Source organism: Neoarius graeffei, chromosome 20 (assembly GCF_027579695.1).
Source record: "Neoarius graeffei isolate fNeoGra1 chromosome 20, fNeoGra1.pri, whole genome shotgun sequence".
NCBI lineage: Eukaryota > Metazoa > Chordata > Actinopteri > Siluriformes > Ariidae > Neoarius > Neoarius graeffei.
Genome location: NC_083588.1, coordinates 48,139,394 through 48,153,354, shown reverse-complemented (window position 1 = coordinate 48,153,354; position 13,961 = coordinate 48,139,394). Strand labels below are relative to the sequence as shown.

General features: G+C 42.2%; 1 protein-coding gene across 2 annotated transcripts in view; it reads left to right on the top strand.

The window, feature by feature from the left end:
- Window positions 1–13,961, top strand: part of nlk1 (nemo-like kinase, type 1) — a 39,459-nt gene that overhangs the window by 16,370 nt on the left and 9,128 nt on the right. For both annotated transcript variants that reach the window (XM_060901842.1, XM_060901841.1), the window contains exons 8-10: window positions 2,207–2,293; window positions 4,344–4,542; window positions 13,811–13,904. In XM_060901842.1, coding sequence (XP_060757825.1) covers window positions 2,207–2,293; window positions 4,344–4,542; window positions 13,811–13,904 — 380 coding nt within the window. The remainder of the gene's footprint in view (window positions 1–2,206; window positions 2,294–4,343; window positions 4,543–13,810; window positions 13,905–13,961) is intronic.

Sequence of the window (13,961 nt, the reverse complement as noted above, 5' to 3'; positions counted from 1 at the left end):
AATTTGTCGTGTTTGTTTTTGTTACGTTGTTCGACATGTTCCGCTAGAATCACGTTGAACTCCCGTACGTTATCGCTGTAGTCGCGTGGTACATCAAATATGACCGCACCCATAGCCATGATCATTTCTGAGCAAAGGTAAGCATTTTTCATGATTTGCAATGCATGAAACTCTTAAAATGAATGGTCGTATTAATTCAACATTTCAGAAATGTCAGGATCGGGTATATTTGTGTAGGGTCAGGCGGGTGACTGGAAACAAACAATTTTTTTTTTTTTAAATGATAGGCCTAATCAGTTGTACAGTTACCTAGACCACAAATGAACTGTTTTGGGCTGATTTCTCACTTTTAAAAAAAAAAAAATAAATACAAAAACCAGTGTTTCCCACAGAAATTTTGGAGACTATGGGGGAAGCCCACTGGGGGGGGGTTGTTTAAAATTGAGTGATATGTTAAATATTAAGTTATTACTGAAAAACTATTGATTAAAAAAACAAAGACACTGAGAAATGGTCCTATAAACAACTTTACCAATATAAAAGATTACCAGGACTGCAAAAATGCAGAAAAATAGGCTTTACTTATCCAAATGCTCCTGTTGGTTCAAAAGTTAAAGTGCAGAGAACCTCACAGCACAACATGAAGTTACCTTAAAATATAATATAAATGCCTCAGCTTTCATGTAAGAAAAAAAAACTATTAATACTCGTACTGTGTGCAGGCAGTCTCTCCTGAAGACTAAATTAAACAATAATTATAAACTAATAAAATAAATGGCTCAGGCTTCATAGAAGAAAAAAAAAACAATTTGAACAGAATCTCACAGTTATGATGCTGAAGCTGCCTAAACAATGGAAAATAAAATACCATTTTGGCAAAAACGTTGGCATCCATTAATTTCTTGTATTAAGTAAAAAATATGTTGCCAGATACTGCTGACGTTTTACAGCCCAAAATATGTTCAAAACCCGCCAAAATGCACTTAAAACCGCCCAATTGGGCGGGAAACCACCCAATCTGGCAACACTGCGCGGCACATGCTGCTTCTCTTGAACAGAGGAAGTAAGGTGGAAGGTAGTTTGTCGACGTCACCTCAAGACGACGCCAACAATTGGTCAAATTTGCGGGAAAGTTGCGGTGATTGGATATAATTGCAACACCACCCTGAATTCTCGGGGATTGGTTGAATTTGCGTTGAAGTTGCAAATGGCAACATCGCGAAATCCTGGAGGGTGTGATCACTGCGCTCTCCATGCGCCTATAAAGCACAATAGCGTAGCCTAAATGTCACCTTCTCAATCGTGTCAAAGGCTACATAAAGTTGTATAAACTTAGCTTAACATGTAGATGCAGACAGGATGTAGCTAATCAGAGTTGTCTCCTCACGCTGTCTCAGATAGGCAATGGACGCAATGTCAGACCGGGTGCGCCAGTGTCGCCATGCGTGCGTGTGGGCGGGCGCGGACTGAGACTATGGCGGCCCAAATTAGACTATGGTGGGCCGCCATAGTCTCGTCAATGTGTGGGAAACACTGCAAAAACACTTGTATTCGCCCCAGTAATTAAAACTGGGGTTGAGAAATTACCAGCATGGTCATAGTGGTAAAAATAAGTGACTCCATCATCAGTAATGTGTCCCAGTACCATGATTAAGTTCAGTAAATATGTGCTTTCTTTGTACAAATGTCCACTTGGCGTACATCAGAATCAAGGAAAGGATGAAAGCCTTGTTCAAAGTGTTTTTAATTTTACTAACAATAAATGCAAATTGCCTTATTGACAGATTAAAATTTCCTGTTTTGATCTATGGCTGATAAACTCACTGAAAATGAAGTGAAGTGTCCTCTGAAGTGGCACCCCATATGACGGTGATGATGAATTTCATTAAAAATGAGCTGGTTACCGTTTTCTGAAATCAAGCTTAAATATTTGTGCAGGTCATGAAATAACAGCAGAAAGCACAAGCGAAAAATCTGGTCCAGTGCAAATGGTATAAGCACAGTTTTGCTTTTCTATTCCCCAAAGAAAACATGGCATTTTTGCAGTGCATTCAACATTAGAAAACTTCACAGTACAGGACTGAGCTTTAGCTTAACCGATAAGCTCAAAAACTTGATATGCCCCAGTTTATTACTCCGTAACTCATTGTTTACCGACGTTCATTTACCCGTTCTCTCATTATCTGTCTGTTGTTTTCTCCGCTAGCCATCACTGTCTGTTCTGTACATGCTGTCAGACGGAGCCACCCACGAGGCTGTTCATCTTCTGTGCCGCATGCTAGTCTTTGATCCAGTGAGTACACACACACATACACGCTCACTCTCTAAAGTTTTCATAGTCACCATTTTGTTACGCCATCCTCAATCTTGAGTCACGAGCTGTTATGGGGAATGGAATGGGATCACGCGATGATGTTGATGGTATTGTTAAAATTATTTACAGTGATGGGCTTTTGATGCCTTCATCAACATGGTTATTACTTGACCTTCACTGTAATCCATACAAATGGTATAATCAGTATGTCACTGTATTATGCATTATTATAGCATTCTATAAGATGTCAATTACCCCTTTTCCACCAAATCAGTTCCAGGGCTGGTTCGGGGCCAGTGTTGGTGCTGGTTCACAACTCGTTCAACTTGCGAGCCAGCTGAGAACCAGTTTGCTTTTCCATAGCTCGCGGTGCTAAGGGAAGCCACGTCATTACGTCGCTGTATCCGTCAGTTACGTCGTTGTATACGTCAGTTACGTCGCTGTATACGTCAGTTACGTCGCTACGTTTGCATAAACCTTGGCGCGAATATTGAAGCAAAAACAACACGGAAGAAGCAGCAACAACAACAATAATAATGATGACTTCGCGTTTGTACAGCTGCTGCTTCTCGTCGCTTAAAAATGGCGATCTTTCGCGGTCTTGTTATTGTTGTTGGTCTTAACAACTCTGCCCCCCCGCTGACGTAAGCGGTTCTTTCCTCTGGCCCAGCAGAGAGTTGGTGCTAGCCTGGAACCGGTTTTTCTGGCCCCAGAGCCAGTTCCAGGCCCGGCGCCGTGGGGGGGCGAAAGGGGGCGTCGCCCCCTCGTGGCTACAGCCCCGCCCCCTCAACGGAGACTCGGATCACTTAATTGTTTTCTTATGAAAATATAATGTATTATAGACATATTAATAATTTGCATTTTCAAATATGAAATATGAAGTGGTTGTGCATTGCACAAAAATATATTTCACATAAATCACCTGTTTTAGACATATGTATCAATCCTAACTACTGGGGACTAGTTATTGTGGGTGTATGTGTGAAATGCTGACACAGCCGCGCACACACAGACCTGTGATAAGGACAAGGGGAGGGGTCGTGCGGGCGGGGGTTTTACATGTACACTTACAAGTGCACTGTCTCTGCAATATCCTGTAATATGCAGTCAAGTTTACGGGAGTAGTCTTTCCCCCTCCGAATTAAACGAATTCAATCACAATATTGTGAATCCATTTTCTTTCTTTGTAGGCTAAGTTTATCTCCGTTTATGTCGGTGTATGTGTTCATATATGGTCCGCTTTGTGCGCAAATAGCGTCAGAATATGTGTCGTTGACGTCACCCCCCATGCAGCGGGGGTGAAAATTCATCACCTCAGAGTGTTTTGTCCCCTACACGCCTAAACTGGGATCGCGGATTCAGTGGTTAGCGTTGACTCGGTGCAAGTCAGGAAGGCTATTACTGGTGCAGCCGCGGGGTCTGTTGATTTTTTTAAATTATGATTTTGGCCGCCGAGCCAAGTACCTTAGACTTGCATTGATGTTTTGTTTTCATGCCGAGCTATTTGTATGTATTTTAAATGTAAAGGACTTGCCTGTAGGTTTGTGAGTGTTGTTTTATGTTTGGCATCTTTCTGGTTGTAACGCGTGTCTGTGAGAAAATTGGAGGGGAGGGGTAACAGGTGGGCACGGGAGTTGATAAAGCGCAACTACCCTGGTAATGTGTCACATGATTTTCCCATACTAAAGCAACCTTCGGGGCCGTGGTTTTGTGGTTGGTGCAGTTAATTGTTTCAAACACGTTGTCAGACCACCATCACTACTACACACTAAAAATGAAAAATATTTGCCCCCTTGCGATTTCTAATTGCCCCCTTAGTAAACTGTTCCTGGTGCCGGGCCTGGCCAGTTCTTTGTCAGTGGAAACAGAAAACCCGGTTCCAAACTAAGCACTGGCCCCGAACCAGCTCTGGGACTGCTTTGGTGGAAAAGGGCACAGTGAGTTTGTGTCCATGAGCAAGGTGTCTTGTATGCATATGTAAGTGTGTGTGTGTGTGTGTGTGTGTGTGTGTGTGTGTGTGTGTGTGTAGGCTAAGCGGATCTCTGGCAGCGACGCACTGTCTCACCCATATCTAGACGAGGGCCGCTTGCGGTATCACACTTGCATGTGTAAGTGCTGCTACTCAGTACCCAGTGGCCGAGTGTACACTCGGGACTTTGAACCTGCTGCAGAGAGGACCTTTAGCCACAGCTATGAGGAGAGCATGCTTTCTGTGTGGCAGGGCAAAGGTGAATATCCTATCATGTGTTTTCTCACTGTTCCATCACTGCATTATACACTTGGCCCATTGTTTATATTAGTTGGTACTAGTGATGGGCATTTTATATAATTTTGCAGTTGAGTCATCAGTACTCAAACACCATTTATTTGTCTATCAATTTTTAAAGGGGAACTGAAGACAAATTTTTTTATTATCAAAATTCTATTTATCTAATTTTATTAAATATAGGAAGGCATTTTTGATCGCTATTTTGTCACTGCTATAGCAAGTTATGAGTGTTTGAAATATGCTCTGTAATATCAGTCCATAGGTCAAAGCAACGGCCGCAAACGAGATGCGTTGAGACCTGTGCGAGACATCGTAGGACGGAAGTAAAACGTACAGCGGAAATCAGAGTGACCAACATCTGCCAACGTTGTCAAAAGACGCACACGCCCTCTTTCGAATGCTGATGTAATCAAGCCGGAAGTTTTGTTTGTTTTGATAGCAATCAGGAAAGTTTGAAAAAAGTAGGCAGTAATCGTCATTTAAACTCGTTTTTGTGCAATATTTCGTTTGGAAAACAGTTTTCAAAATGGCGGCGCTGACACTTTACGTTTCAAAGTCTCGCGCAAATCTCGTGAAGATCAAGCGACGCCTGCCGTGGACCAAACGAGCCAAATTCAACACGGCTAAAAACCAAATAGGCCGATAAGTATAATATTAAATTGCAATTAGTTGCCAATACGAGTCACGATACAAGGTTACTAAAACCGAAAACGTCATTGAATAACACGTTAATTAAGAAATAAAGCAAGTTTAAAAATGACTTCAGTTCTCCTTTAATAACAAAGCAAGCATGTGCTTCTTGAAGAAACATTACAATTAAAAAGGTGTAGTTGACTACAACATGCGTTAATGAGGTTTTCCATCATTACATCTGTGTCTTTTATGCTTTGACGCTCAAAGCATACTTCGTGTGTGTGTGTATGTGTGTGTGCATATACAGTACTGTGTAAAAGTCTTAGGCACGCTATTTTTTTCATACAAACTTTGTGATAGATTTCTGTTTTATAACTTCTGCATTATCGAGTCAGTACAAAAACATTGTAGAGTCCAAACGTTCGTTTTCCAGCACAAAATTAAATTTTACAGAAAAAAATGCTTATATCTGAGCAGCATTTTACATAAGAGAGCACTTTTCAGATTAAAAAAGAAACATCATGAAAGCTACTGGGTTTCGGTGCAAAATTAAGACACGAGTGTGACAGTCAAAGTGTCCAGAAGAACTGGGTCTGGTTCTATAGCTATAGCTCATTTCCTTATCAAACTGCACTCACTGTACCTCAGACCACTATTTTTTTTTTTTTTTAAGCAGAGAGTCGTCTCACACCAAATATTGACTTTGTTTCACGTTTATTATGGCTTACTAGCCTGGCAAGCCAGACTAAATGTGAATATTTAGTCTGGCCTCGCTCGTAGACATTTCCGAAGGGTGTGGGAGGAACAACCCGCTGTCTTTCAAACTGTCTCTGTGCGTATAGGCCAACGCTCTGACCAATCAGCGCAACAGTGACTGTGACGTAGTCAGAGCGACAGAAAGCAGTGGGGGAGGCCTTGAAATAAATAATTTTTCAAAATGCATATTAATTAATAAACAGGTTCTAGATATTAAGAAGTTTGGAGATAATGACCACAAGTTTGGAGTCTGTACCACATACTTAGCATACACTTTTTTTTTTTCAAGTGTTTTTCAAGGGTTTGCTTAAACTGTTTGAGAGTTTTTATTTTTATTTAGTGGTGTTTGGTGAAATAATTTCCCTTAAATTTAAAATAACGGGAAAATAAGAAACAATCAAAAAGTAATGTTTCAAAGCTGTTTATTAATTCTTCGTACTGCACAAACTAGCCCCATCCTTTTGGCTACGAGCGGAGCAGCTGGTAGATCAGACTTTTGCCATAGCCAGTCGGTAAAACAGCGAAAACGTCCTTCTTGAAAAAGAATGAGCGGAGAGCCTCTTCCTGCTCATGTTTCAACGAAAACTCCAAGTCTAATTCTTCTAAAACTGATTCCAAAGCGGAGTCAAACGCGCACTGTTCGATAGCCGTAGCCATCTTTCCTGCTGTGCTTTCTCCAGCGTCGCGCAGCCTTGTCGTCACTCCTGCAAAAGCCCGCCCAAAGAATCCAAACAAAAACCTTGCATTGTGATTGGCGGACACGATTTGATGCCCGGGGTGTGTTGTTGATATGGTGCGAGGCTAGACCCACTTGTAGGCAAAAATATTTTTGACCGCTAGGTGGGTGGGTCTAGTTTACTAGGCTAATGGCTTACTGCTGTTTATTTATTTTTTTTTTAATGTTAAAACATTTCATTTCATTATTTTTAAGGCATTTTTGGTCTACAGCATTTCTTTACATGTGCCTAAGGCAGTACAGTACTGTGTGTGTGTGTGTGTGTGTGATATATAATAAATAAGCAAACTCGTATGTGTGTGACTATGAAAGATGATGTGTCTTTTACAGAGGTGTACGTAGGTGGAACACTTTTTTTTTTTTTAAATAATATATAAATAAAAACCCACACTACTTCGCATGTTTATGATGCCTTTTATCGCCAAAAGTTTTTGGCCGTCTGACCATCACAACTTGTGTGTGCTTTTTGATCATTCCATTCCAGATTTGTCCCCTTTTGCTGTTAAAATAACCTTCACTCTTCTGGCAAGGCTTTCCACTTGGTTTTGGAGCGTGGCTGTGGGGATTTGCTTGTTCATCCATAAGAGCATTAGGATCTCAGCAAAGCCACACCGTAGGCCTAATCCATGGTTTAATGTTGACTGTAAGACGGCTATTGAGAAACGGAAAAAAGCATAGAGATTATTTATTTAACAAACATCCAACAGAAAACCTCACCAGACTGAAAATTTGTCAAGCTCAAGCATGCAGAATCCTCAGTGAAACAAAGAGACAGAGCTGGAGGAGATTTGTATTAAGTCTCGCGTCAAACACGCCTACAAAAAGGTCTGGGACTTGATTAAAAAGATGAAGGGCAAGGCAAGTGAATCACAGATACAGCATATTAAACACCAAGGTGATCTGTTAACCACAAAACAAGAAATGGCAAATCAGCTAGCAGAGACCTAGGGGAAGAATTCATCCAGCGAGAATGGTCACCATGATTTCCAGGCTATACGGCTGCAGGAAGAGCACAAAACAACTTGATTTCTGCTCCGGTGTAACACACTAACACAGAGCAGTATAATCAGCCTTTCGCAATGGAGGAGCTCTTCTATTTCATAAGGAACTCTCATGATACTGCTATGGGGCCAGATAAAATGCACGATCACTTCTTAAAACACTTGCCTGTCAGTGTTGGAAATTTTTAACATCATTTGGATGCCAAGAAATGGACCAAGATCCTGACAGGAAGCAATAATACCCGTTCCTAAACCAGGAAAGGACCATAAAGATTCCAGCAATCACACTGATAAGTCGTCTTTGTAAAACCATGGAGCGAATGGAGAATAATCATTTTGTCTGGATACTTCATCTCATCTCATTATCTCGAGCCGCTTTATCCTGTTCTACAGGGTCGCAGGCAAGCTGGAGCCTATCCCAGCTGACTACGGGCGAAAGGCGGGGCACACCCTGGACAAGTCGCCAGGTCATCACAGGGCTAACACACAGACACAGACAACCATTCACATTCACACCTACGGTCAATTTAGAGTCACCAGTTAACCTAACCTGCATGTCTTTGGACTGTGGGGGAAAACGGAGCACCCGGAGGAAACCCACGCAGACACGGCGAGAACATGCAAACTCCATACAGAGGCCCTCGTCGGCCACGGGGCTCGAACCCGGACCTTCTTGCTGTGAGGCGACAGCGCTAACCACTACACCACCGTGCCACCCCTTGTCTGGATACTTGAATCTGAAATCACCAGTGTGGTTTTAGAGGAGGAAAGAGCCCTTTAGACCATCTCGTCAGAGTAGAGTCCTATGTACGTGATGATTTTATTAGAAAAGAACATGTAATTGTTGTCCTTTTTTATTTAGAAAAAGTACATGATACAACATGGACATGCGGCATTTTAAAGGACCTACATCAAATGGGTTTCAGAGGACACTTGCCCATTTTCATTTCCAGTTTTTTGTCCAGTAGACATTTTCAAGTTTGAATAGGAACTACTCATTCAAATTCTCACCTGCAGGATCTATAGGAGTCCCTCAGAGAAGCATTCTCTCTCAGTTACGCTTTAGTATTAAACTCAATAGTATATGTAGTGCTCTTAGTTCAATTTTTTTTTGTCGTCTTTATGCTGACGACCTCTGCATTTGCTGCAGGTGGAAAAAAACATGAATACTAATGAAAGACAGTTGCAGTTATACATAAGTAAGATTAATACGTGGTCAGTCAAAAATGGATTTAAATTTTCCAGAACAAAAACTGTCTTCACTTTTGCCTCCTGTGGGGCCTTTATCATGACCCTGAGCTCTTCATGCATGGAGAGGCTGTCAAAGTGGTAAAGGAGACTAAATTCCTTGGACTTATTTTTGATAACAGGCTGTCTTTTATTCCAGCCATGAAATCCTTAAGAAGTACAGTAGACGCTGCAGAGTTCAGTGTCCTCCTGTGCCTTGACAGGGTACTGGTCAGATCTCGACTGGACTATGGGGGCATAGTTTATGGATCTGCACAGACGTGATGTATACAGATGCGGGATACTGTTCATCATCAAGGATTAAGACTGGCCTTGGGAGCCTTCAGGACTTCTCCTTTACAGAAACAAATGAACCCTCACTTCAGAACTGGCTTTTTAGTATGTCGTCAAACGTAAGGCAAATCGAGACAATCCAGCTTACTCTGCGGTTTTCCAGTCCCAGCACCTGCAGTTGTATGAGGTCAGGCCTGATTACATCAGTCCTTTTGCACTGTAAAAAAAGAATAGTTGAGAATACTTGAAATTTCAAGGCAACAGTCTGCATTAAGAATTTTATGTTTTGCCAATGATGTGCCCATGATTATCCAAACTATGATAAAACTGTTATCTTTATTAAGAATTCTTAATTAAGTCAATTTTCAATTCCTCATTCTGCCAACATAGATTTCTCTTTTTGCTGAACAGTGGCATTCACAGTAGTACAAAAAGGCAATTGAGGTTATCAGACTTTTTTGACCTTTATTTGGATAGGACAGTATAGAGACAGGAAATGAGGGGGAGAGAGATCGGGAAATGACCTTGGGTCGGAATCGAACCCGGGTCCCCGGATTTATGGTATGGCGCCTTATCCACCTGAGCCACGACGCCATACCCATGATGTGGGTTTTAAAAACTTTATTTCAATATTGAAGTTTTGTAATTGTGTAGAACAATGAAAAAAGGCATGTATAGTTTAATGATAAATTGTGATAACCTCAGGGGCGTCGTGGCTCAGGTGGATAAGGCGCCATACCATAAATCTGGGGACCCGGGTTCGGTTCCAACCTGAGGTCATTTCCCGATCTCTCCCCGTCTCTCTCCTGCTCATTTCCTGTCTCTACGCTGTCCTATCCAAATAGAGGTGAAAAAAGCCCCAAAAAAATCTAAAAAAAAAAATTGTGATAACCTCAATTGCCTTTTTGCACTACTGTGAATGCCACTGTTCAGCAAAAAGAGAAATCTATGTTGGCAGAATGAGGAATTGAAAATTGACTTAATTAAGAATTCTTAATAAAGATAACAGTTTTATCATAGTTTGGATTATCATGGGCACATCGTTGGCAAAACATAAAATTCTTAATGCAGACGGTTGCCTTGAAATTTCAAGTATTCTCAACTATTTTTTTTACAGTGTGGAGTTCATACAAAACCTCATCTGGAGAAGCTGAACATCAATTTGAAGAACTTGACACACACGTTTTTGTCCCATTTCCCGTTGGAATTTGAAAAGACCTCATATCATAATGGATTTGGGCCATAACAGGAAGGCAGTGACGCACCCAAATGTGTACCAGCAGCAGGTTTTTTAGATACAGGATGCTGTTTTCCTTTTCATACACTGATGGATCTAAAGAAGATAAATGTGTCTCTGCAGCTATAGTAACTGGACACAATCATTATGCACTGCACTTTTCAGAACGGAGTTGAATTTTTACAGCCGAGGCCCGTGTGTCAGGTACGCGAGGGAGGCGGATGTATGTGCAGAAGTGTTCAGTTTAATAAAGTGCATCTCATCTCATCTCATCTCATTATCTCTAGCCGCTTTATCCTGTTCTACAGGGTCGCAGGCAAGCTGGAGCCTATCCCAGCTGACTACGGGTGAAAGGCGGGGTACACCCTGGACAAGTCGCCAGGTCATCACAGGGCTGACACATAGACACAGACAACCATTCACACTCACATTCACACCTACGGTCAATTTAGAGTCACCAGTTAACCTAACCTGCATGTCTTTGGACTGTGGGGGAAACCGGAGCACCCGGAGGAAACCCACGTGGACACGGGGAGAACATGCAAACTCTGCACAGAAAGGCCCTCGTCGGCCACGGGGCTCGAACCCGGACCTTCTTGCTGTGAGGCGACAGCGCTAACCACTACACCACCGTGCCGCCCCTTAATAAAGTGCATACTGTATATAAATACAGATACACACAAAGGCAAACAGTCCAAATCGGCAGGCTAGATCAGAGACATGAAAACAGGTAAAGGGTCGGTCGAGGCGCAAACAGAACATAGGCGGCTAAGCGAGAACAGTAACGAGAAACAGGCCAAAGAATCAAGAAACCAGGAAAACAAGAACACGGGTAGAAAGGCTCAGTAATGCATACTTAACGTAGCGTAATGCTTTGCGATGCATTTGCATCAGCGCAGTCCTTAAATAGGCAAACACAATGTTCTCTAATTGAGTTCAGGTGCGCCTTGTTCACGGTGTGCGTGCCGAAGTCCGCTATGCACGCGTGCAGCCTGAGGCACGCCTTCAGGTGCACGCACCACAGCGCGCAGGACTGACACCATGCTTTGCTGTTAGCACTAGAATATGCATATAGACAGTACCAAACAACAGAACTCTAATTTTTACAGACTCAAGATTGTGCCTCCAGGTGCTTGGGAATTTATTTATTTATTTATTTATTTATTTAAATAAAGATTGATCATCCTATGATTGTCAGTATTTTAGATAAACTTGAACTTTTACAAAGAGAAATTCAGTGGAATGGGGTTTTTTTTGGGGGGGGGCTCAAAGAGCCGTCATTAAAGAAGTCATCCATCCATTATCCATAACCCCTTATCCTGTAGAGGGTCACAGGCAAGCTGGAGCCTATCCCAGCTGGCTATGGGAGAGAGGCGGGGTACACCCCGGACAAGTCACCAGATCATCGCAGGGCTGACACATAGAGACACACAACCATTCACACTCACATTCTCACACACACCTACGGTCAATTTAGAGCCACCAATTAGCCTAACCTGCATGTCTTTGGGGGAAACCGGAGCACCCGGAGGAAACCCACGCGGACACGGGGAGAACATGCGAACTCCACACAGAAAGGCCCTCATCAGCCACTGGGCTCAAACCCAGGACCTTCTTGCTGTGAGGCGACAGTGCGAACCACTACACCATTGTGCCGCCCCTAAAGAGGTCACTGAATGTAAAATCCCAGCCTCAGACCTGCATTGGCATCTTATATTTCAATGAAGTGGCAGACTGAGTGGGATGAATGAACGTCTTAAACAAATTGTATGAAATCAACCCTGCCATCAAGAAGGCACTCTTATTCTCATTTTGAACCAGACGTGATCAAGTGGTGTATACCAGGCGTCGTATTGGTCGTTCAAGGCTCCATCGTGCCATTTCTGTAGAATATCTCTGACAGTCAAGCATATTTTACTTTGTTGTCCTGGTCCAAACGCCACAAGGGAAAGATTTTATTCTCAAAGTACTTTGGATGATTCTTTTAACAAGGTGCCGCCACAAAAAGCTTTAGAAGTTTTATCACGTGTGTATTTCGAGCATCTCATTTAAACCTAGGTCACAACCGGACGTACGATTTTTTGGCCGTGCGATTTTTGGCGTTTCCCAAATCACTGCGTTTTTTTTGTTCGTGGAGAAAGACGCACGTTGGCCGTAAGTTTGTCTTGCAACCTGAAAAAACCGTAAGTGCCCGTAGAGTTTGTTTGACATGACAAAGAACCTCTGCGGCCGGTCTACGGCTCGAAAATCAGCACGTCACACGCGCCCTCCATGCGTTTCTTGCGTTTTTTGCACGTAGACCGGCCATAGGAGCACGTACGGCCGGTTGTGACCGAGGCTTTAGTTATTTATTTATGTAACTTTTTTTGTGCTCATTATTTATCTATGAAGAAACATTTTTTTTAAAGAAATGCTCTTGTCATGAAATAGTCTTAGGTGCTGAGATGGCTTAAAAAAAATCTGAGGTCAGGCACAGATGTCCAGTGAGGAGGCTTGGAGTTGTTGAAGTCCATTAATAAACATGTATATTATAATACACCTATAATAAAATGTATATTTATATTGTACATTTTTACACCTTGAATATATAGCTCAGAGTGCTTTACAATTTAAGTCATACAGACACTTCAGTCTGTTTCAATTCATCCCAAAGGTGTTCAGTGGGGTTGAGCTCAGGGCTGTGTGTTGGCTGCTCGCTCGAGTTCTTCCACTCCAACCTTGGTAAACCATGTTGTCTTGGAGCGTGCTTTGTGCACAGGGGCATTGTCATTGTGGAGCAGGTTTGGGCTTCTCAGTTCCAGTGAAGAGAAATCGAAGACATTCTGTACAATTGTGTGCTTCCAACTTTGTAGCAACAGTTTGGGGAAGACCCACATATGGGTGTGCTGGTCAGTTGTCCACAAACTTTTGGCCATATTTTGTATTTTCCAGTTTACTTTCGTTGGTTCGATTTCCCAAGGTATAAGTGTTGAGTGATTAAACAGAGCAGCCCAGAGGAGAAAAAAAAATGCATTTACTCAAGATGAATCAACAACAAACTGCCATGTCCAGTGTGCTCCTACGTGTGTTAAAGAATGTGTCATATTCCTTATACTGAGAGCTTGCTTGCTGTATTTATTCATTTATTGGTGGGTGGGTGATATGATTTCATATTGAACAAATCAAATTGGGAAAACCTGATCACGACAATAAATGAGTTGTTGAATGTAGCTTGCCTAGCATTATACAAATGTAACATAGACCGTAATTACATGACGATCTCCCTGGCTCATACCGAGAGCATTTTATTTATTTGTTTCACACTGCTGATCTTCCTCTAAAATAAAGTTTTCTTTGCTCTCAGAGCTCATCCATCGTTTCATCACTGAGCACCAGCAGGGTAAAAGAGTGCCTTTGTGCATCAACCCCCAGAGTGCAGCCTTCAAGAGCTTCATCAGGTGAGGCTCTTAAACATTGTTTCTTCACTCTGCACAGCTCTCTAATCTTCTGCGTCT